Here is a 25727-nt window from a genome sequence, read left to right as displayed (position 1 = left end):
TCACCTGGGACCTCCTGGAGGTCTTTGGCATGCCATTCATAAATATGAGTGTTAAATTTGTGGAGGTAACCATGTTCCAAATAAATCTAAGAGTTGAGTTCTTTTGTTCAGAGTCTGGGAGAGTTACCCTTTCTGTTCTGGGGATCCACTGACTTTAAGGGGTTTGATTGTTTTTGGTATGTGATTTTCAGAATTTGTTATGATGGGAAATGATAAATTAGATATTTTGTGGTATGACATCTCTCTGAACAAGCATTAGAAATTAGCTCGTATTCAATATGTTGTAAACTTAGCAAAGCAGATGACTGATCACGCCTTATTAGTTAATCATTAATGGACATGTATTATTCAGTTTTGCAATTTTTAGACAAGTAGGGGTACTTTTTGTCTTGTACATGAATGAATAAAGTATGATACAGAAAATATATTCTTTTATATCTAGGGCTGGAAAAAAGAAAGAATTCTGGCTGAATATCCTGATGGTAGGATAATAATGGTTCTTCCCGAAGATCCAAAGTATGCCCTGAAAAAGGTAAATTTTCAGTGACATTTCATGCAGAAAACTTGGACTTAAGGTTAAGAGAATAATACATTGCAGGCTTTGTACATTAAACACCAATTATAAAAACAAGAAATAAGCATTAAAGAGTATAGCCTACCTGAAGAAAAAAATTAACACAGCTCATTTGGGAAAGTATACTCAATCTTACTATGTAAACATATGTGAGGCAGATTGAGTACCAATCCATTGAGTGAGTACCTGGAAGGCATGCATATGCCTTAAGTATTCCATAGCATTTACTTTAGTGAAAAATGAATTAGGTAATGAAGCATAGCATCTTTTGTCATACAAGGTGTTTTGAAAGGGATGATGGCATAAACTTACTTGTGAATCTCTGAGTTCAGTCACCATTAGTGCAAAAAGAAAAAAACATTACATTTATAAATAATGGACTTAGTATTGTTGTTTTTGTCTCTCACATTACTTTTTTCTTTTACAGAAAGTTCTTAATGTGGATATGAGTTTTATTTATCTAAAAACCTAGTTGCATTCTAGTATGTGTCCAAAATGTCTAGAACCACAAGGGAATTAATTTATTTGCTATATTTTCTTTAGATTTACAATTGGACGTCTTTAAATCTAAGATTATGTCACCGGAAAGGGAGGCTAAGGAAACACCTATTATTTGAAAATATAGCTAATGTCCATATATTTATATAGCTCTACATTTTTATCTGCTCCCCTCCCTACCTCTCCCCTTCCTCCTTCAGCCCTCCCCCAGGGTCCCCTTGCTTCCAATTTACTCAGGAGATCTTGTCTTTTTATATTGTCTACTTCCCATGTAGGTTAGATCTATGTAAGTCTCCATTAGTGTCTGCATTGTTGTCTAAGTTCTCTGGGATTGTGGTTTGTAGGCTGGCTTTCTTTGCTTTATGTTTAAAAACCACCTATGAGTGAGTACATGTGATAACTGTCTTTCTGTGTCTGGGTTACCTCACTCAATGTTTTCTAGCTCCATCCATTTTCCTGCAAAATTCAAGCTGTCGTTATTTTTTTCTGCTTTGTAGTACTTCATTGTGTAAATGTACCACATTTTCCTTATCCATTCTTTGGTCGAGGGGCATTTAGGTTGTTTCCAGGTTCTGGCTATGACAAACAAAGCTGCTATGAACATAGTTGAGCACATGTCCTTGTGGCACGATTGAGCATCCTTTGGATATATACCCAAAAGTGGTATTGCTGGGTCTTAAGGAAGGTTGTTTCCTAATTTTCTGAGAATTCACCACACTGACATCCAAAGGGGCTGTACCAACTTGCACTCCCACCAGCAATGAAGGAGTGTTTCTTTTACCCCACATCCTCTCCAGCATAAGTTGTCATCAGTGTTTTTGATCTTGGCCATTCTTACAGATGTGAGATGTAATCTCAGCGTTGTTTTGATTTGCATTTCTTTGATGACTAAGAATGTTGAACATTTCCATAAGTGTTTTTCAGCCATTTTAGATTCCTCTGTTGAGAGTTCTCTGTTTAGTTCTATACTCCATTTTTTTTATTGGATTATGTGATCTTTTGGTGTCCAATTTCTTGAGTTCTTTGTATATTTTTGAGATCAGACCTCTGTCTGATGTGGGGTTAGTGAAGATCTTTTCCCATTCTGTAGGCTGTCGTTTTGTCTTGTTGACTGTGTCCTTTGCTTTACAGAAGCTTTTCAGTTTCAGGAGGTTCCATTTATTAATTGTTTCTCTCAGTGTCTGTGCTGCTGGGGTTCTATTTAGGAAGTGGTTCCCTGTGTCAATGCGTTCAAGTGTACTTCCCACTTTCTCTTCTGTAAGGTTCAGTGTGGCTGGCTTAATGTTGAGGTCTTTGATCCATTTGGACTTGAGTTTTGTGCATGGTGATAGATATGGGTCTATTTTCATTTTTGTACATGCTGATATCCAGTTATGTCAGCATCACTTGTTAAATATGCTTTCTTTTTTCTATTTGATATTTTTTTTTTGCTTCTTTATCAAAAATCAGGTGTTTGAAGATGTGTGGATTGACATCCGGGTCTTCTATTCGGTTCCATTGGTCCTCCTGTCTGTTCTTATGCCAATACCAGGCTGTCTTCAGTACTGTATCTCTGTAGTAGAGTTTGAAGTCAGGGATGGTGATGCCTCCAGAAGTTCTTTTATTGCTCAGGATTGTTTTGGTTATCTTGGGTTTTTTGCTTTTCCAAATGAAGTTGAGTACCGTTCTTTCGAGGTCTGTGAAGAATTTTGCTGGGATTTTGATAGGCATTGCATTGAATCTGTATAGCTAATGTTTTGATATAAGGAGTTTATTCTATGGCTCTTTATGTCTTTAGATCACTTACCTAGTAAGACAGTTGCAGACACCAGATTAGCCCTTAATGATACATAGAATGGCATAAAGCATGTTCAGTTTGTCCTGTATTTAAAACATTGATCTTTGTACAAAGACAAATGTTTGTAGAGTTATTGAGTAATTGAAATTCAAATATAAAAAATCATTCAAGATACAGAGTAGGAATTTTGCTACAGTACCTTATATGACAGACTGCTTACTAAGAATCATATTACTGACTACTCATCTGTTCAATTTAGCTTTTCAGGGAAAGCCTACAACCAATTCTATTACTAGTCAGTAATACATAATAACTTTAAAAGTAAAACAGAAGGAATTGTTAGCAAACTGCTTGTAAGAATCAATTAGGGATGTGTTGTAGGGGGCCATTTGTTCGTTTCCCAGCCACCCAGGCTCCCGAAATAACCACACAGAAACTATATTAGTTAAATCACTGCTTGGCCCATTAGCTCTAGCTTCTTATTGGCTAACTCTTATATCCTAAACTAACCCATTTCCATCAATATGTGTATCGCCACGAGGCCGTGGCTTACCAGGTAAAGTTCTGGCATGTATCTCCAGGGGGGCTACATATCTTCTCCCTACTCTACCTTACTTCTCCCAGCATTCAGTTTAGTTTTCCCCGCCTAGTTCTTCTCTATTCTATCAGGCCAAGCCAGTTTCTTTATTCATTAATGCTAATCACAGCATATAGAGGGGAATCCTATATCACCACCTCTTTTCTGTTATATACATAACAGAAAAAGGTTTTAACTTTAGCCTAGTAAAATTACATATTACAAAACAGGTATCAAGCAAGAATTACAGTTACAGTGTTTATATCTGCTTTATCTATTATTACTATCTATTCTTCAATTGCATCAAAGACTCCAGAAGGATATAATATTACCTAATTAAACAGGAAGTGGATTGTAAGCAACCTCCAAAACTCTAGAAATGACAGAGACATCTTACTGCCTGGACAGTCACCCAGAGTTTTTCTGTATCATTGGAGCATCTTTGGCCTATAGGCCCATAGTGTCCAGCAGATTTTTCCACAAAGCAGGTATTTTAAAAGCAGTTCTGCCTATATTGGTAGTTTGTCAGTCACTTTCTTATGTGTCCTGCAGAATGTCTAGCAGACTCTTTCATGAAGCAGGAACCCTGAAAGATCATCTCACCAAATTCAGCAGTCATTTCTCTGTGGGTCCTGCATGTCCAGTTCATAGAGCATACCATCAAGCAGTCAAGGCAAGAGCAGTTTCTTGCCCACTTGGCTATCCAACTCCATCAGGAGCCTCTTCAGCGCCCATCATCCTCTTGAAGTATATTGGTGCTTCTAGGAGCAGAAGAGTCTCATTGTCATGAAAAGTCCTAAGTTATTAAACATTTTAAATGCCATATTCTGAACTCCTTGAAAGGTTTGAAGAATGCCTATCTATCTGAAATATATCTCTGTACATCTAGAAAATCTAACATGACTGACTACAGGATTGACTATTATAGATGATTATCTGTTAACCTATATTTCTTAATTATATATTGCATTCTTATTTTTGGGGAGGTGTTGAGACAGGATTTGTCTGTGTAGCCCTGGCTGTTTTGGAACTAGCTCTTGTAGACCAAGCTGGCCTCGAACTCAGAGATCTGCCTACCTCTGCCTCCCAAGTGCTGGGATTAACAGTGTGCACCACCACATCCTGGCACATTACATTTTTAAATGAGCTACACAAACACAATACCTTAATAAAGAGCAGAAATATTTATACACAGTGTAACAAACTTGACCTTAAATTTGTATCAAAAACCAAGATCCATACCAATGCAAAGCATTGATCTCTATAGCATATCCCCCTCTAAATGTAAACAAACCTTTATAAACAATATTTGGTTGTTTGGACATAGTTTTCTCCATATTGCTTCCTGCATTTTGTTGGGCAAAGTAATTTTTGGGGCTGTTTATTGGAGACCTTTCAGGGGGTTTTGGTCCATCAAACCTCATTAGTCTGGAAGGATTTCACAGGTTCTCATCCTCTGTCGTAATAAAATAAGAACCTCTTTTCTAAAGCAACATATCCTTAGACCCAAATTTTGAAGTCAAAATACCTTTAAAGTAGATATGTTGGTTACTTAGCTCCTTTATAAGTCAAAAAATTCAAAACACAATAATATACATAATATACTGTATATTCCATCTTTTTTTAAAAAAATGTTTACTTATTGTATATACAATATTCTGTCTGTGTGTATGCCTGCTGGCCAGAAGAGGGCACTAGAGCTCATTACAGATGGTTGTGAGCCACCATGTGGTTGCTGGGAATTGAACTCAGGACCTTTGGAAGAGCAGGCAATGCTCTTAACCACTGAGCCATCTCTCCAGCCCTATATATTGTATATTCCATCTTTGTGTGGCTTGTTTTTACTCTATTACTTTTTAATATTTATTATCTTACTCCTTTAATCTATGACTGTCTGTACTCTGTCTCTCTAAAGACTTTGCTTTGTTTTCTTTTTAAAACCATTTTTTTAATAACTCTATATACTCTTTCTTCTCTTTCCCAAGCCTATGTACATTTATCCAACATTATGACTCATTTAGAGTTCTTTAATGTCTGAATCTGTTCTATTGTATATCTGTAATTCTTTTTTTGTCCAGGAGCATTTCTTAAAATGTGAAGTGCTTCTATGGCTGCTTTATCTTTTGGCTCTGTCCAGTCCAACATGTCGGGGCGGAGGTCTGTTTAGTTAGTGCAAGCCGTGCTCACAGCCCCATTTTCAGACACACAGTGGGTCTATGTTGTCATCAAGCAAGTTGTAGCATTCTGGTCACAAACCCCATTCAAACGTTCCATAGCCAAACCTCGTCAGAGTTTGTACTGGCAGCACTGCCCACAAAAGCCGCCATTTCAATACCATGTGACTTTTTTTCTGCTATTGCTGAATCAGGAAGACTTCGCTTAAAAGGAGCTGTGGCACCTGCCAGCAAAATGCTCGCTACCTAGAAGCTGTGTTTAACTCTGTTCTTTCGTTTCGAGAATGAATTTTTAAGCTTTCTCACGTTTTACATGGATTTAGTCAACCATGTTGGTGCACCAATTTATAGTAGGAGCCCTCTTGTTTGTTCCCAGCTGCTCAGCTCTGAAGTAATCACTCAGAAACCATATTATTTGCACTGTTCTTTGGCCTATAGCTCAGACATATTTCTGTCTCTTATATCCTAAACTAGCCCATCTCCTTTAATCTGTGTTGTAGTAATAAGAGCGGCGGCGGGACTGCGTCCCCAACACCCCAGCCGCCTGCTAGCTTATGGCCGAAATAATAACACACAAACTGTATTCATTTAAACACTGCTTGGCCCATTCTCTTCTAGGCTAATTCTCACATATTAATTTAGCCCATTTCTAATCATCTGTGTGTAGCACCCCAAGGTGCGCTTACCGGGAAGATTCTAGCCTATGTCCATCCTGGGTCGGAGCTTCATCCCAGGAGTGGGGCATGGCGTCTCTCTCCAGTGTCTGCTCCCGAGAGGAGAGCTGTGGAGACTGAGCTCACTTCCTCTTCCTCCCAGCGTTCTGTTCTGTTTACTCCTCCCACCTATCCTCTAACCAATAAAATGGGCCAAGGCAGTTCCTTTATTAGCCAATGACCTTCCTCCATTATTTCCCCTTTTTTGGTTTAAACAACAAAAAAAAAGGCTTTAACTTTAACATAGCAAAATTACATATAACAAAAGTAAAAGTTACAATAATCTTTATCATAACTAAGGAAAACTATAACTAACTATTCTTAACTCCATCAAAGACTCCAGAAAGATACAATACTACCTAAGCAAACAAGAAAAAAGCAACTTTTAAAACTCTAGAAATGACAGAGACATCTTGCTGCCTGGTCACCCAAAGTTCCTCTGTACCGTTGGGGCATCCATCTTCAGCCTTCAGGCCCATGGTATCCTGCAGACATTTCCATAAAGTAGGAAAATTCAAAGTCAGTTCAGTCACTATCTGTTGTGTCCTGCAGAATGTCTCGCAGACTCTTTCATGAATCAGGAACCCCGAAAGATCATCTCACCTTAGGCAAGTTCAGTAGTCCTCTTTCTGCGGGTTCTCTGTGTCCAGTTTATGCAATAGTCCAGGCAAGAGCAGTTTCTTGCCCAAATGGCTATCAAACTCCATAAGGTGCCTCTTCGAAGCCCATCTTCCTCTTGAAGTACATTGGTGCTGCCAGGAGCAGAGTGTCTCATTGTCATGAAAAGTCTTCAGTTATTAAAACATTAAATGTCCTATTCTGTAATCTTTGAAAGACATGAAGAATGTCTATCTAAAATATATCTCTATATATCTAGAAAATCTAACTAACATGATTACAAGCTTTACTATTATCGATGATTATCCATTAACAACCTATATTTCTTAATTATACAGTACATATTTAAATGAACTACACAATCACAATACCTTAATCAAAATCAGAAACACTTATACATATAACAAAATTGACCTTAAACCTCTATCAATAAAGCAAAATCTATACTAATGTAAATTATTTATATCTATGTCATATCCCCCTTAAAATGTAAAAGAACGTTTATAAACCATATTTGGGAATATGGGTGCAGTTTTTTCTTTCCAAACTGCTTCCTGCTGAATGGGGGTGTTGTTAATTAGGTCTTTCATGGTATAACCTGTGTGCTAGTTTCATCTCAGTTGGCAGTTGAGCGAAGCAATTTTTTGAAGGCTTGCACAGGAACCATTCAGGAGGACGTGGTCCATCATACCAAATCGGAATAGAAGAAATGAACAGCGTCTCATCCTCTATGAAAACAAAATAAGAAACTCCTTTCCAAAGTATCATATCCTTAGATCCAAATTCAAAATATCTATGATGGATTAGTTCAGCAGTATTTATAAATAAATAATCTTTTAGCAGCTGTTGCTCCTTCCTCAGCATTCAAATAATTCAAAGAGAGCATAATAGCATACAGTATCAAGATTCTCTGTGTATTTTCCATCTTTGTACAGCTTTGTTTTAACCTCTATTTCGTTTATTTTTGCTTTTAACTCTTTGCTTTTTGAGACAGGTTCTCTGTATCTTTGACCTGAAGTAACTCTGTAGACCAGGCTGTCTTTGAACTCTCAGAGATCCGCCTGTCTTTGCCTCCCAGGCATTGGGATTAAAGGTGTAAGCTACTACACCTTGAACTCACAGAGATCTGTTTGCCTCTGCCTTCTAGGCACTGGGATTAAAGGCGTGTGCTACCACACACAACAACTCTCTTCCTTTTTTTGTTTTTTTACTTTAAGAACTTCAACTTTTAGTCTGCATATATTTTTAACACACTTTAAACCATTCAGAAATTTTCTCTGTCTTTGAATCTCTCTTTACTGTATATCTCTCTTTTTCTGACCACATGAATCTTTAATTTACCAAGCAATCTCAGTAGGACTAAAGGCGTGGCTTTGCCAGCTAGATCCAGTCCATTCCTTAGCTTTCCAGCCTCATGGCGGATATACAGGCTGTAGCCATGTTTACTGCAACAACTGTATGGCATTTCAAGGTCCCTGCCAGCAAGCGAGCTACAACAGACAACACTCAAGTCCTCTCTTGGTAGCCGGCCCTCCTGCCTCAAACAGTCAGAGTTTGCCCTGGCAGGACAGCCCAGAAAGCCGGCATTTTTAAACGGCGCAGCTTTTTTCCTGCTACGGCTGAAAACCGAAAAGCATGTGTTCAGCTTTTCGTCAACACCGTTTAAGTGTTTCATGGCAGGACCTCTTAATGAGCTGCAGGCTTTGCAGCTAAAGCTGAGTCAGGAAGCTTCTCTTAGAAGAAAGCGCATGCTTGCCTCTAACAAGCAGAGCAGACCCAAGAACACAGCGAGTCTAGTTGCCATCAAACAAATCGTAGCACTTTACTCCAAATGCTCTATTCAAAAGCTCTGTCTCCCGCAGGAGCCAGACAGAGATCACAATGGCGGCACAGCCTCAGGAAGTCGCACTTTAAAATGACACAGCGTTTTTTCTGCTACTGTTGCCAAATCAGGAAATCTCTCTACAGCACGCCACCAACAAATAGCAAAAATCTGTGTTAAACTCTCGCTCCCTTATTCTTAAGTCTTCTCAGATTTTTTAAGTGGATTTAGTCCATCACGTGGGGCGCCATTCTGTAGTAATAAGAGCGGCGGTGGGGCTGCGTCCCCAACACCCCAGCCGCCTGCTAGCTTATGGCCGAAATAACAACACACAAACTGTATTCATTTAAACACTGCTTGGCCCATTCTCTTCTAGGCTCATTCTCACATATTAATTTAGCCCATTTCTAATCATCTGTGTGTAGCACCCCAAGGTGCGCTTACCGGGAAGATTCTAGCCTATGTCCATCCTGGGTCGGAGCTTCATCCCGGGAGCGGGGCATGGCGTCTCTCTGGTGTCTGCTCCCGAGAGGAGAGCTGTGGAGACTGAGCTCACTTCCTCTTCCTCCCAGCGTTCTGTTCTGTTTACTCCTCCCACCTATCCTCTAACCAATAAAATGGGCCAAGGCAGTTCCTTTATTAGCCAATGACCTTCCTCCATCACTGTGTATTGCCACGAGGCTGTGGTAAAGCATCTTTCTCCAGCGGAGCTACATGGCTTCTCCCTATTCCGCCTTCCGTTTTCCAGCATTCAGTTTAGTTTTCCCCGGAATCAAATGTTTCTAGATGCTCTTATAAAATATAAAATTTTAGAAATTATGAGGGGGTGAGTTTTCATTGTTGACTAAGGGATGCACAATCTGGTATGTACAAGAAGCAAGAATATGAACCACTCTAGAGGTTATTTGCACTTTAGGTTCAGTGACATGAATGGTTATTAGATGAAACATTTGCAACATTGTGTGCCCCACCCCTGCCCCAGTTGGGGTCTCACTGGCCAGCCTGGTTGACCTGGAACTTGCTTTTTAAATTAGACCAGGCTGGCCCCAGACTAGCAGAAATTTGCCTCCTTTGCAAGTGCTGGGATTAAAGGGATAAGCCATCAACCTGGCTATTTATATTCTTTAAACTTGAGTGGGAATTAGTGTGCACGTCCCTGTAGATTTGTGAATTTTTTCTTTTGGGTTTTTTGAGATAGGGTTTCTCTGTGTAGCTTTGGAGCCTGTCCTAGAACTTGCTTTGTAGACCAGGTTGGCCTTGAACTCATAGAGTTCTGATTGTCTCTGCCTCCCTATTGCTGGGATTAAAGGCATGTACCACCACCACCTGTCTCATAATTGTTATTTTTTTTCAGTGCCTACAACTTGGTAGCTTGAACTTGGAAGAAGCATTTTGATGCCATGTTAATGTTTGGGGTTCAGACCTCTGCTCCGTGATATTCTAGATGTTTAGTGTTTGACATAAATTATGTCACTTTTGAGTTTGTTTCTTCCACTTGCAAAATGAAGAACTATAATACTCCAAGGGATATTGGATTGAAATGACTATAGTTCTTGGTGTGTCTCACTTTTAGATGCTTGCCAGATAGTGAACATGAATTTCTTTCTTCTGTTCCCTTCATTTTACTGTTGAGAGTTCTAACTAAAGCTTGGGGCGGACAGTATCTTGCTGGCTAAGATTCAGTGTGCTCTAGCCATTTCTACACATTGTGCTCCTCTTGAGAAAGTCTCAGTGCTTTCACAGGCTTAGTGCTGTACTCCTGCTCACCCTTGTTTCCCACACCGTTAGGGTTGGCAACACCTCTGTGCCTTCCCTCTTTCTACCAAGTTGCTTCCAGTGCTTAAAAATCAGTGAGTTAATAATCAGTACAGACATGTAAAAGAGTTCCAGCCTTTTAATGTGTATAGCCTTTTAATTATAATGTGTGGTGGCATACAACCATGATTTCAGTATTCAGGAGACTGAGGCAGAACAATCGCCACTAGTTCAAGGCCAGCCTGGGCTCCTTATTGAGCACCAGGACAGCCAGAGGTACATAACAGAATGAACAAGACTTCTGTCTCAAAAACTCCTTAGGGAGTATTTGGTTAGGAATAATATATTCATCTTATTGAATTTTTTTTTTTACACCTGTATACAATGTTTTTAAAAAAGTCTTGTTCTTTACTTGGCAGGTTGATGAAATTAGAGAGATGGTTGACAACGATTTGGGTTTCCAACAGGCTCCATTAATGTGCTATTCCAGAACTAAAACACTTCTCTTTATTTCTAATGACAAAAAAGTAGTCGGCTGCTTGATTGCAGAACATATCCAGTGGGTAAGTAACTTCTAAAGAGTGCTTAGAAATAGTTTGATACCTAAATTAGCTTATTACTATGTAATACTAATAGTATATCCTAATAAATATATCCTAATAAATCTATCTACATTTCAGATAAAGATATAATGTAATTCTGCACTATAATAGAGTTATATCTTGTGCAGGAATTGATTTTCTTTTCTCTTTTTGAGACATAGTCTCTCTATGTAATACTGCCTGGTCTGGACATCATTATGTAGCTCAGGCTGTCCTGAGTGCTGGAATTACAGTTACATACCACCACACCCAGGTGGGAATTAGTCTGTCTTCCTTTCTTCCTTCTATCCCTCCCTTCTTCCCAGGGTCTCAGTGTGTAGCCTGAATTCAGAGACCTACCTGCTTTGTCCCTTGAGTACTAGAATTAATGGTGTGCATACCATACTTGGCAGGAATTCATTTTTCAAATCAGTGAGATGGAAGGTATAGAATTAAGAGTACTGTTAGAGCTTTAGAGGTTTTGTGCTGTATGCTAATACCTCTCTCAATTGATCCTCCTAGCACTTGAGTTAAGGGGGCTAGGCAAGGTATAGTAGATATAGTATAGAAAATTAGGCTCTCAAATAGTTCTACCTTGAAGTTGCTCAGTAGCTGAGGTTGTTCTCTGCTGCCCCCTCCTGAGTGCTGGGATTATAGTTGTATGCCCAGCTCATCGCCTACTTTTATCAAAAATTTTTTTTTAATTTTTTAATTTTTTTTTTTGAGACAGTGTCTGACTATGTAACCCTGGCTGTATTGGAACTCACTATATCACCAGGTTGGCTTCAGACTCAGAGAGAGGCTCCTTGAGATTGGTAGCATGTGCTACCATGCCTAGCTGTTTTTGTAAATACAATTTTATTGTAGTCCTGCCACACTCATTTGTTCTGTCATTCTCTCTCTCCCTCCCTCCCCCCCCCCCGTTTCGCTCGCTCTCTCTCTCTCTATGGGATAATACTCTTATACACTGTAAAGATTTGTCACTCATTAGTTTAAATAAAATGCTGATTGGCCAGTAGTCAGGCAGGAGGCAGGTAGGTGGGGCAACCAGACTAGGAGAATTCTAGGAAGAGGAAAGGCAGAGACACAGTCCCCAGCCAGATGCAGAGGAAGCAAGATGAGAGTGCCTTGTTGAGAAAAGGTGCCAAGCCACATGGCTAAACATAGATAAGAATTGTGGGTTAATTTAAGTTGTAAGAGCTAGTTAATAATAATAAGCCTGAGCTAATAGGCCAAACAGTTTATAGTTAATAATAAGCCTCTCTATGTTTCTTTGGGACTGAATGGCTGTGGGACCAGGCAGGACAGAAACTTCGTGCTACACTCCACTCCCTCTCCTTTCTTTTGGTTTTTTAAGGCAGGATTTCTCTGTGTAACAGCTCTAGCTGTCATGGAACTCACTTTGTAGACCAGACTGACCTTGGACTCATAGAGATTTGCCTGCCTGCCTCTGCCTTCCTAATGCTGGAATTAAAGGCATGGGCCAGCTTGAGTATTTTGCCTTCATGCATGATCCTATTCTTTGTGCGTGCCTGGTGCCTGTGGAGTTCGGAAGAGGGTACAGATAGTAGTAAGCCATCATTTGGATTTTGGGAACTGAACTCAAGTCCCCTGCATGACCAGCTCAACCATTGAGCCATCTGTCAAGTGCCCCCCTCCTTTTGTTCTTTTGAAACAAAGTCTCTTTATTGCATTGGCTAGCCTGGATCTCAAAGAATCTTCCTGCCTCTGCCTTCTAGTTGTTGGGATTGAAGACATGTATCACTCTTAAATTTTGTTTTCTAGTTTTAAGTTTTATCTTTGTCTTATTAGGAGATTGGTCATGTCCTCTTTGACAATAATGTGTATATATGTTTACAGTTACTTACTGAGATCAGAGGGGCTGGAGAGATGGCTCAGCCGTTAAGAGCATTGCCTGCTCTTTCAAAGGTCCTGAGTTCAATTCCCAGCAACCACATGGTGGCTCACAACCATCTGTAATAGGTCTGTTGCCTTCTTCTGGCCTTCAGGCATACATGAAGACAGAATATTGTATACATGATAAATAAATATTTTAAAAAAAGAGATCAGAGAATCTCGATAAATCAAAGGACAAGTTTTTTTTTTTTAAAAAAAATAGATTTTTTTATGTGTATGTATGCTCTATCTGCGTGTACGAATTTATGCCAGAAGGGAACATCAGATCTCACTATAGATGGTGTGAGCTACTAAGTGGTTGCTGGGAATTGAACTTAGGACCAGTGCTCTAAACCGCTAAGCTGTCTACAGCTCCCAGAAAAGGCTTTCTTGATTTCCCTTCTCTTCCTGTTCTTAGTTCTTGTGTGGTGGTGAATTGTGCAGTATAGGAAGAGTCACTGTGACTATTGAGCTCAGAATGTGTTCTTCTCTTCCTCTCCTCCCCTCCATTTTTTTTTTCTTTGGTTTGGTTTTGTGAGGCAGCGTTTCTCTGGTGTAGCTTTGGATTCTGTCCTGGAACTTGCTCTGTAGAAAAGGCTGCCCTTGAACTCTCAGAGATCTTCCTGTCTCTGCCACCTGAGTGCTGGGATTAAAGTTGTGCACCACCAATGCCTGGCTGTTTTTGTTTGTTTGGTTGGTTTTTGGTTTCTCTGTGTAGCCCTGGCTATCCTAGAACTCACTATGTAGGCTATAGGCTGGCCTCCAGTTTACGGAGATCCTGCCTGCCTCTGCCTCCCTAGTGCTGGGATTAAAGGTGTGCGCCACCATTGCCTGGTTTAACATGTACTTTTGCTGCTTAGAAAGCAGATGGTAGCCTTTAATCCCAGCACTTGGGAGGCAGAGGCAGGCGGATCTCTGTGAGTTCGAGACCAGCCTGGTCTACAAGAGCTAGTTCCAGGACAGGCTCCAAAACCACAGAGAAACCCTGTCTCGAAAAAAAAAAAAAAAAAAAAAAGCAGATGGTAGAGGAAAACACATTCCATTCCTGTGGTGTTCACTTTGGATGGCAAAATCCTTGTTAAATGACTCAAAATGATTAGTGGTAGATATACTTAATTACATTATTATGGGTTGAGTCAGAATGGAAGTAAACCCAGATTGTTAAGTGATCTGCTAGTTTGTTAAGCAGCCAGACCTCAGCTAGATTTACACTAGATAACTGCCACCTTTATTTCCCTTGCCATTTTTGACATTTATAGGGCTATCGAGTTATAGAAGAGAAACTTCCAGTTATCAGGTCAGAAGAAGAAAAAGTCCGATTTGAAAGGCAAAAAGCCTGGTGCTGCTCAACATTGCCAGAGCCTGCAATCTGTGGGATCAGTCGAATATGGGTGTTTAGCATGATGCGGCGGAAGAAGATAGCTTCTCGCATGATTGAATGCCTAAGGTAATGTGTAACTCAAGTCATTTGCAGTAGTTTAGAGTTTTAGTTTAAAGATTGATACTTAATCATAACTGTATGAGTTTTATTTGTATTAACTATAAATTTTATATAAATATACTAGATCTGTAAATCTCTTTTGTTTAATCTGAAGAGGAAAATGTTTGATAATAGATGAAATATTAAACTTTTATTTAAAACTGTGACATTAGGCCAATATAACATAGTTCAACCTGTGTTCACTCTTAGAGATTTCCAAACAAAAACAGAGAAATATATATAGAGACAATGTTTTGGAAAATCGACTTTTAGAGAAAATTGTCTTAATATTCTTTTTGGCCAGTGGTGGCGGCACATGTCTTTAATTCCAGCACTCGGGAGGCAGAGGCAGGCAGAACTCTGTGAATTTGAGGCCAGTGTGGTCTACAGAGCGAGTTCCAAGATAGGCTTCAAAGCTACAGAGAAACCCTGTCTAGAAAGAAAAAAAAAGGGGGGGGGGATTTTTTTTTGTGGGGGTGGGGACAGTGACATGGCTCTACAGGTAAAGGTGCTGATTGAAAAAAAAAAACCTGATTTCAATCCCCCAAACCATATAAAGGTAGGAGAGCGTCAACTCCACTGAGTTATATAATCTCTCTATACAAACATTGTAGCACAGGCATTCACACACACACTTGCATGTACAAAAAGACATACGCATGCATATGCTAATAATAAATGTTTAAAATTTTTTAAGTATTATTTTATATTCTCTTTGTCGTTTATTTTTCTATTATCCTGTGGTTGTTTATCAAAAACACAAAGAAAAGCATCAGACTTTTTTCTTCCAATAAAGTTCCTTAGATAAATGATAAAATGAAGGTTAAAATTAATCATCCATAAAAGGTTTTGGGGGCAGAATGGGTAAGCTAGATGGTAGAGTACTTGCTCACCAAGTATCAGGCCCCAGGTTCTATCAGTAGTGCTTAAAAAATTTAGGTCAGTTTATTGTTTATTTATAGACTGTGGACTGTTTCCTATGGGAATAGGTTTTGAAATAACCATTGCTGTTACAGGTGGGCCTTAGCTCCTTACTATGTGTGTGGTTAATGAACAATAGCTCTCAACTGTCCTGTTTCCAGTTCTTTTAGTGTGAAGCCTGGGGAACAAGATGTTTAAACACAAATAGTCCTAAAGGAGTGAGAAGATTTATTTTCCATCCTTTAAATCTTGTAGCAAACTATGTAGGTAGCTGTTGTTCAAACCATGGAAACAGCAGTGTTGTAATAGTCGTACGACAGTGAGTGAGCTCCCTGTAAGAGTGCGTAGAGCCTCTGCTTCTTCACTTACTTTCCCTTCTGACGGTATAAAAATGCTGCCAGTGGGCTTGAGAATTACACCCTAAATCCATCCAGTTGCCATTCAGTGGGTTTAATATACTCAAAACATATAACTATCACCTGACCTAATTGTAGAACATTTCTACCCCCACCCTTTCCATCCCTAAACCCCACTGATGCAGTGATCCATTTTCTCGCATCTCTAGTTGCTGGCTGGCAGCTACCAGCCTACTCTGTATCAATGTACATTTCTATACTGAACAGTCCATACAAGTGGAATTCTAAATATCATCAGTGTGGTAGCATGGATCTGTCTGCTGCTTGTGTGTATGTGTGTGTGTGTGTGTGTGCGCGCGCACGTGGGTATGTATGTTTGTCTCTGTGTGGCAACCAGAGGACAGTCTTCGATGTGGCTCCTCCAGTGATGTCCTTCTTGGCTTTTGAGACAGAATCTCTCACTGGCTTGGAACCTACCCAGCAGGTGAGGCTGGACAGTCACGAGCCAGTTCCACCATGGGCTAGGATCACAAGCCCATGTGCCATCAGGCTTTTTTATTTATTTATTTATTTATTTATTTATTTATTTATTTATTTATTTTGGTTTTTCGAGACAGGGTTTCTCTGTGGTTTTGGAGCCTGTCCTGGAACTAGCTCTTGTAGACCAGGCTGGTCTCGAACTCACAGAGATCCGCCTGCCTCTGCCTCCCGAGTGCTGGGATTAAAGGCGTGCGCCACCACCGCCCGGCCATCAGGCTTTTTTAAAATGTGGGTTCTGGTCATTGAACTCAGGTCCTTGTGCTTGCCCATTACCAACTAAGCTATCTTTCCAATCCTGCTTTTTAAAACATTAAAAAATAAATTGCTTTTTTATGATTGCCAAATAGTAGAGTAGAATTATTTGTTCTTTCATCTGTTTATATTTGGTGTGTTTCTGCTTACTGACATTCATGAATAGTATTGCTATGACCATTTATACACCAGTGTTTGTGTGGACGTGTTTAACTTTGAGAGTGTATACTTAGGTGTATAATTGTGGATTTTGTAGTACTGATGAGTTTAATGTTTTGAAGAACTGTTGAACTCTCTTCTGTAGCGTCTGCACCATTTTATAACCCAACCAGCAATATATGAGGGCTCCAAGTTCTTCACTTCATCGTCTTTAGAAGAAAAACCTATTGAGAGGCTGGAAAAGTCTCAGTTGATGAAGTTCTTTTGTGTAACCATGAGTACTTAAGTTCAAATCCCTGGACCTGTGTAAAAGCAGGATAAAGTGGCATGTATCTATAATTACAGTGCTTGGGGCTCATGGTCAGTCGGTCTAGGCAAAACAACAGCGTGTTCTCAGTTCTCTCTCTGACCAGACACACATAAAGAAAAAGAAAGGAACCTATTCAAGCCTGTGTCAGCTTTTTTGTTGTTGTTTGTTTTTTGAGACAGGGTTTCTCTGTGTGACAGCTCTGGCTTTCCTGGCACTTGCTCTGTAGACCGGGCTAACTTTGAACTCAACAGATCTGTCTGCCTCCCAAGTGCTGGGGTTAAAAGCCTAACTAAGCCTTTGGTCTCCTCACTTCCCAGATGTTAGAATCATACACTATGTTTGGATGTGTCCTTTGACACACACTTCATTTTGATGAAATCTACTGCATGCTTTTATTTTTCTTTTGTCCCTTTTATTGTCATATTTTAAAATCCATTGTCTAATGAATGGCCCCAAAGATTCATGTTTATCCTTCTAGTTTATTTTTATACTCATGCTTTGGCTCTATTGGATTTTATTATTGTATGAAAGTGATAACAACATGCAAATATACTTTTGGCATGTGGATATCTTATTCTCCCACCATTTGTTACAAGGACTGCACTCTTCTTGAATAGTTGTTGGTCTCGGCGTACCTGTAAAGGTTTCTATCTAGACATGTCTGTTCCATGTTCTGTGTGTCTATGCTTATGTCAGTATTAAATGCTACAGCTTTGTGTGGCATATTTGGAAATGGGGAATATATGAATCCTTCAGCCTTTTTCTTCTCTCTTTTTTTCTTTTTTCTTTTTTTTTTTTAAATATTTTGACTCTTCAGTATCCTTTTTATTTCCTTGTGAATTTTAAGGTCAGCTTGCCATTTTCTCCAAGGAAACTAGCTATGGATCAGTTTCTGCAGTAATAGCACTTTAACAGTATTGAGTTTTCTGACTTTTAAAAATGGGTGTCTCTTTATTAGGTTTTTATTTAAATAATATTTTATAGTTTTTAGCTTACAGGTTTTTGGTAATTATTTTCCTAAGCATTGTGCTCATCCTAGTGTTAGAAGTTGGTTGTTTTCAAGGTTCATGTTTGGATTGCCCATTTTTCAGGTCTATAGCTAATGCAGTTCACAGTTGAATATCAATCTGAGTCTCAACCCTTCAGATCATTTACTAAATTTATTTGTTTATTTATTATGTATACAGTGTTCTGCCTGCATGTGTACCTGCAGGCCAGAAGAGGGCACCAGATCTCACTATCGATTGTTGTGAGCCACCATGTGGTTGCTGGAAATTGAACTGAGGACCTCTGGACGTGCAACCAACCAGTCCTCTTAACCGCTGAGCCATTTCTCTAACTCCCTAGATTATTTACTAAATTTTAAGCAGTCTTTTGGTAGATCCCTCAGAATTTCCTCTTTGTAAGATCATATCATCTGCCAAAGAAAGTGCTTTCTTTCTTTCTTACATTCTCATTGGGATGCTTATGTCTTCTCCGGTTTATGCTGGTAAGCGTTGTTGTTGGTGGTGTTATTGAAGGGAAGAGGACAGGCATACCTTTTTCCTGATCTGAGAAATAGTCTTTCACTGTGAAGTCATGTTTGATATCTTGATTGAGAAGTTCAACTCTGAGTTGTTGAGGACTTTATGACATGATGTTGGACAAACGTTTTTTATAATTACTGCTTTTCTAAAGTCTTCCTACTTCAAATTATAATATTTAAGACCAACAGGTATTTTGCTTTTTAGAATAACATAGCATTGCTTTAGTCTTTCTTGTCAAAATGAATTTGATAGGTTGTTCAGTTTCAGTGAACAGAAAGATTAATTTTTAATCTTCTCCCCTTTCCCCCACCCTTTTTTTTCCCCAATAGGAGTAACTTTATTTATGGCTCATATTTGAGTAAAGAAGAAATTGCTTTCTCAGATCCCACTCCTGATGGAAAGTTGTTTGCAACACAGTACTGTGGCACTGGTCAGTTTCTGGTCTATAATTTTATTAATGGACAGAATACCAACTAATCCAGAAGTTGCCTAATGTACCAGAAGACATCTTTTGAAGAGAAAGAATTGGTTGCTGACTTTAACCAGGAACTAGGGCCATTTTTATTACAAATGAACTCAGGACTGGAAACAACCATATGGTTGTTCCATTTTCATAAAATTGGAAACAATGCAGTAATAGCTTATTATTGTTTTGTTTTTTAAAGAAGATATTTTATTATCTTTTACAGAAATTTATGATTGTATTTTATCTATAGTTATTTAGACATGTTTACATGCAGCAGGTAATTGTTCATAGTGGACTGAAAATTAATGCAAGGACTATGGTCTCAGTGATAAGTATATTTTGAAGTTCTTAATATGGAAATATACCAGTGTAGCTTGGTACTGTATTTTTTTATATTGATCTGCTGATACCAGTTATAGGTTTAAAGATTGTATTTTCAGAGTGGAAACTAATGTTTTTTGAGTTATTATTCAAGAACAGTACAGTATTACATGCTTGAGAATTTGAAGCTACTAAACTATACTAAAAAAATTCCTCAAAAAAGGAGAGCTCCAAGTGAAATAACTTGCAGTAGAGTCTCCATTGCTTACTTCTCTGTCCCTGACGGTGGCAGAGGGAAGCTCTCATGTGGCGCCATAAATAACTAGAGTTGCAAAGAACTACAGAATAGTTGTAAACTCAATGTCGGTGGGTGTGTCTGCGCTGTTATTCCTCAGAAATACTGCACTGAGTATACGCCCTCATTACTGGACTTCATTTTGATACTTGTCTGTCTTTCATAGTGCCCTCTACTTTTAAAGGGTTTATATGTTGAAAACTGCTGTGGCCTTTTATGACCTGTATATAATGTAGAATAAAATAATAAAATACTTGATACCTTTTCTAAGTGATAAATGTATGGAGACAATGTTGTGTTGAATATTTGTGCTCTTTCAGGGATTTTCTTAGGCTTAAGACTGACATAAAATTAAAACATGGGCTTCTCAAAGATAGTTTTTACTAGTTTGTCAATTCTTCCTGGATATTTTAATAATATGGTATTTAATTAACTTTCAAAGAAATAAAGAAACACAGCCCACTGTGTCGCTGTGGTTTCAGTTAGATTGCCTTTTAGAACTGAAATGATCATATCCCCAATGAAAACCTACTAAAATTTAGGGACTTGCATTATAATTAACAGTCAGTTGTACATTTTATCCCCCTATAAGTTTGGTTTTTTTTTAATTTCTTATTTTTTTTTTTATTTTTTGAGACAGCGTTTCTATGTGGCTAGAACTCACAGAGATCCACCTGCCTCTGCCTCCCAGGTGCTGGGATTAAAGGTGTGTGCCACCACTGCCCGGCTGTTTTATTATTTATAGAGTAGTATAAGACTGTACTCTTTCAGGCTGGAGAGATGACTCAGTGGTTAAGAGCACTGGTTGCTCTTTCAAAGGATCCAGGTTCAATCCCCAGCTCCTACATGCAGCTCACAACTAACTGTAACTCCAGTTCCAGGGGCCCCGACACCCTCATACAGACATACATGCAGGCAATTTTGCATTATTCATTCAAATGTTCATTACAAACAATTTCCTCTTCATTACATCATCATCATCATCATCATTTGAAACAGGGTCTCACTATGTAGCCCTGGCTTTAGAGATCTGCCTGCCTTTGCCTCCTGAATGCAGGGATTAAAGGCACATGCCACTACTACTTTTTCCCTCTTTTCTCTCTCTTTTTTCTTTTTTCTGTTTTGGTTTTTCAAGACAGGTCTTTTCTGTGTAGCTTTGGAACCTGTCGTGGAACTTACTCTGTAGATCAGGCTGGCCTTGAATTAAATGTGTGTGCCACCACTGCCTGGCCACTACCACTTCTTTCTGTTGCATGGTTTTTTTTTTTTTTTTTTTTTTTTGTGTATGTGCCATGTGTATGCCAGGAACTGAAGGCAGGTCTGCTATAAGGTTGGTAAGTGCTCTTGCCTGGTGAGCCATCTCTTTAGCCCCTGGTATGACTTTTGACATTATCATTTTCCCTTGGTGTTGAGACTTTTGTAGTCATCTTTATTCTTATTTGCCTGATAAATACCTTGACTTTTTGGAAGCACAGTGAAACTTTGAACTAGTGTTAGCTCTCTGATACTGTTAACTTTATTAATACAGGTCCTATTTCCATGTGAGCCTTAACACATTATTTGGATTAGCAGGCCATGCTTGATGAAGACATAAAGGGAGGGCAGGATAAATAGTGACTGTTTGCTTTAAATGTTGGCATCAGTGGAATCAAATTTTACAACTTGGACATTTCTTTAAGAATAGTAGCCTGAGCACCTACCATTTGAGTGTATCAGACCCTGTATTTAGTGTTCATTGTTTTATTTATTAGGGTTTATGGCTTTTTTAAAAAGAATTTTTGGGTGTGTGTGCATTGGTATTTTGTCTGCATGTATGTCTGTATGGGGGTGCCAGATACTTTGGAATTGGAGTTACAGACAGTTGTGAACTGCCATGTGGGTGCTGGGAATTGAACCCCAGTTCTCTGAGAGAGTAGCTAGTGCTCTTAACTGCTGAAACCTCTCTATAACCTGCAATAGGGTTTATAAGATAAGACTTTGAGCTAGGTGTTGGTGGCACACGCATGCCCTTAATCCCAGCACTTGGGAGACAGAGGCAGGTGGATCTCTGTGAGTTCGAGGCCAGCCTGGTCTACAAGAACTAGGTCCAGGACAGGCTTGAAAGCTTCAGTGAAATCCTGTCTCCAAAACCAAAAGAAACAAACAAGCAAAAGCTAAGACTTTGGTCTTGAAAAGGGACTACGGTAAGCAGCTTGTTCAGAATATTGCAGCACTGAACAGAGGAAGAACTAAAGCGCTGTCCGTCATTCCTAACTGTGGGGAGAATACGTGCCACAGCTTTAGTAAATAAGAAGGAAAAACAGAGAAAATGGGTTGGGAGGATTTGATGGGGAAGGGCAGGTTCAGTTTGGTCAAAGTTAAAGTGGTTATAGAATTTGCAAGTGGAATTACTGCCTTGATAGTTGTCTGTGTGGCTTTGGAGTTTGATAGAGGTTTGGGCTTAAGCTGTTATTTGGAGGTTTATATGAGATTATCCGGGTGTAGGAAAAGGGAACTAGAGATCTGCAAGGCACACCCATCATTTGAGAGAATCTAGAGTCAGAAGAGAGTGATGGAAACCATGGAAACAGCCACAGACACTCTGGAAGGTCACCACTGTCTTCACCGCCTTTGAGAAGAAGGGAGTCTCCGTGATGTTAGCAACAAAGCCTCTGGGGTGTGAGAGGCAGCAGTCACAGCACAGCCAGTGGCTGCTTGCAGACTTCAGTAGTTTATATAATTGCAGATTATACAGATTTTTGTTAGTTGTTGGTCTTTTTTGCAGATATCTAGCATATTGTAGGAAACACAGGTTTTGATGTGTATGCCTGAATTGTGTGGATGGTTTCTTGAGCAAGGACTGGAGAAAGCAGAGTATTAATCAACTTGATAATATGTGAGTGTGGACTCTGCATTTACCAAAAGCGTGAACACAGTTACACACAGTTTCAGACTACTGTGATGTTTTAGTGGTTCTTGTTTGCCTGGCTTGGTTGCCCAGTTGTGTAGAAACACAGCTTCAGTTAATCTTAACACAAAGTTAAGATTGCTGAGTTGTCTGAGTGGTAGTGGCACACAGGAAGCAGAGACAAACAGATCTTTGTGAGTTCAAGGCCCGCTTAGTCTACAAAACGAGTTCCAGGACAGCCTGTTACTCAGAGAAACTCTATCCACCCCCCCCCCAAAAAAAAGATTGCTGAGTCAATTTCCACCGTAGTAATTCACATATGCATCCTTCCTTCTTATGGCTTCTAAGACTTTAGTAATTGGCATGTTGTTAGACTTTCCAGGCCAGTTACTTTTGAACAGGTAGTGGAAGCTTGCTTCCCTGTCTGTCAGCAGACATGAAAATAGTTACCGCTTTGGCCTAGATGAGTGGTTTTGTTTCAAATTCTATTATTATAAATGTTCTTTATTAGAGCTGGAAGGCCTTTTTTCCCCTAAGAGTTGGTAAAAGTAGGTGGAATTTAGAAATAAATCCAAAATTAATAATAAATGTTAGTGACCCGGAACTGTTTGAGGCCACAAAAGTAAATATAGTTGCCTTCTACATAGGTTTGTCATCTATAATTATGTAGTAGTCTGCATTTTTCCAGTGGAGACTTTGGTGTATATAGCTGCTTTAGGTAAGCTGTAGGTTTCATTCAACTGTTTACTTAAGTGTTTTTTTTTGGATTGTGCCAAGATAGTAGAATCTCTGAGCCGTCCACAGTACAATACCAGACATTGCCAAAGTCACAGCTCATGTCTCCTTGTAACTTAGGGAAAATGGGTTTAAAGAAAACAAACTTTAGAGAGTGAGGAGTGGGAGGGAATTTTAATACATTCACCAAATGAAAGAACAACAACATACTGTAGACACAACGTCATAAACAAAGTGTGAGGTAGACTGACTAGTGAGTGAAATTCACCAAATTTTGGTTAAGAAAATTTTACAGTAACAAAGTAACACAGGTGCCCCCTTTTCTAAAAATCACAAGAAGCAGTTGCATAAATTACAGCCAAAACTTGACTACAGCTTTTCTAATTTTTTTTAGGTTACATTCAATATTAACCTGTGTGAACTGTCATGCATGCCAAAGTTCAGCAGGTCTGCAGGTACATTACCATGTGACTTAATCTATTTACCCTAACTCACTGTCCTCAGGAATGGAAGAGGTCAAACACACCAAGACGTGTACTAACAAGTCATGATGGTCTGGGCTTGTGCAATTCCATCCTTAAAGAGGACCTAGCATTCACTAAAGGATTACACTGATTAAGGTAACTTTAAAATATCCAAACCTTTATTTAGGCTTTGGAGAAAAAGAGGCAGGTAAATGAAAACTTATCAATTATTGGAGTGATGGACAGTCTTGTGTTTCTATTCTGGCATTTCTCTTGGAGGAGTGGAATAGTGTTTACAGTTCATGGTCACTTGAATTTCCAGAGTGTAGCTCTAACTAACACGGAGTGCCTGCATTAAAGTAACTGAGTCCAAAAAGAAAAAGCCAGTAAGAACTCCTAAGAGGCCTCTACCCCTGGCACAATAGTTGTGGAATTATTTCAAGTATTTTTATTTACCCTACATAGTGTTATTGAAATATTGCACAAACAGTGGCTTTCTTGATATTACCTGCATTGGACCCTTTCAGCAAAACAGGAACAAGTTAGATGCATTCATACCTAAATTAGACTGCCCTGGAACATACCTCTTTGCTAAAATTCTGCTCTACTAAAGTTAAGAAGTAAGCATATAATAAGGCGGGTCCTTCTTGAGGGACAATTTAAAATGGGGTTAAAAGGAACTATCCATTTAAAATACATTTAAAACCTCATTAGAACCAAGAGAGCTGCAATCCATTCCATCTTCTCACTAGCTGTAAACTTTTAATCCTGGATAACCAAGCTTATCAGCTAACACTGCAATAAGTGCAGGCTCAGTAGGCTTTCAGTAGTCTTGGGTTCTCAGACAGATTCAAGGAAAGGTGACTATCTTAACTAGAGATAAAATCACACATGTGGCTGAGAAAACTCTGAAAAGGTACCATGAAGTAGAGCAATTTACATGTAAACTTCAATAGATTAGTGTGGAATATTTTCTCAAAATGTTTCTGATTAAAATATTTGATGAGGAATCCATAGAAACTTATACCCCTACTGTTGATATTAGTCATACACTACCCACTAATTTTAATGAGTTCAAAAGGCGCTTTGCGGAGTCTTCCTTACTCCTCAGGAAAAATGTCACTGATAAAATTAAGGAAAACGTGTCTGGTTCTGTTTCCCATTTCCACCCATTTTTGTGTGTAAGACAGCTGTTACTGGTTAAGTCTTTTAAAGGATGCTTAGCCTGAGTCCCAGCACTCAACTAGTTCAAATCCACAATAAATCCCAGCCTGTTGTGTGGGTTTCCAGGTGCCAACTCCTTCCTTTCAACTGAAACACAGTGACAGAGCATAAGTGCAGAACGCTCATCCGTCCACATAGCTTCCTGTACAAAACACTGTTTACATTCTCACAGACACGGTGTGCTTCCAGACTGGAATGGGCAAGACAAAGGACTCAAGCTCAGAGAACCCTCATGAATGCACCTAGTGCCTGCATGTACTGATTCTTTGTTCCCTTTAAATAGTAAACTTTTAACTCCTGTGGAAATTTTGCCAAAGGTTTCGAAATATATAAGATTATAAATCTTAAACTAACACTGCACAGAGAAAGACAAAGCTATTTCTTTTTAAATACAAATATCTTCTACATTCTATCATTTCAGACCCCTGAGTAATACTGTACCAAGGTACAGAGCTGAAGAGAAACTGAGGGTTCAGGCCTCAAGTGTTAATCTTCAATTAATTCCACACCAGTGGTGTGAGTCTCATGTAACACATTCAAGCTGGCTAATGCTGACGGTCGGTCCCCTGCCCCCAACATAATGTAGTAGGAAAAACAATGCATACTCCATGTTTGTTCTCTATCCTCAGGCTCCCACAGCACATCCTGACCTGAATCTGGGTCCTGTCAGCGGAACTAAAGAAGACCTTGGTCACATTTGGGGAGCTCTTTGGAGAAGAGATAAATATGTTGCACTTTGCTCCACAGTGATTGTACGTTAAAGGAAATAAAATCCCCAATAATTGTTGTCCCACTCCATCTAGGGA

The 25727-nt window shown here is 39.2% G+C and overlaps 1 protein-coding gene across 6 annotated transcripts in view; it reads left to right on the top strand.

Moving 5' to 3' along the window:
• Nucleotides 1-25707, top strand: part of LOC121443339 (N-acetyltransferase ESCO1-like) — a 77657-nt gene extending 51950 nt beyond the window's left edge. For 3 of the 6 annotated variants that reach the window (XM_041645064.1, XM_041645063.1, XM_041645065.1), the window contains 4 exons: nt 443-532; nt 10928-11071; nt 14245-14432; nt 18859-19902. In XM_041645064.1, coding sequence (XP_041500998.1) covers nt 443-532; nt 10928-11071; nt 14245-14432; nt 18859-19006 — 570 coding nt within the window. In that variant the 3' untranslated portion in view covers nt 19007-19902. Of the gene's footprint in view, nt 1-442; nt 533-10927; nt 11072-14244; nt 14433-18858; nt 19903-23737; nt 23854-25550 lie in introns of those variants that run through there. The other 3 variants (XR_005973653.1, XM_041645066.1, XR_005973654.1) reach the window with 3 other exon arrangements.
• Nucleotides 25708-25727: the final 20 nt, after the last annotated feature.

This window comes from Microtus oregoni, unplaced genomic scaffold, assembly GCF_018167655.1.
Source record: "Microtus oregoni isolate MIOR12 unplaced genomic scaffold, Mior012 000105F_ref0000443, whole genome shotgun sequence".
NCBI classification, from domain to species: domain Eukaryota; kingdom Metazoa; phylum Chordata; class Mammalia; order Rodentia; family Cricetidae; genus Microtus; species Microtus oregoni.
Note: the sequence above shows the minus strand (reverse complement) of the source record. Positions and strands in the feature narration are given on the sequence as shown.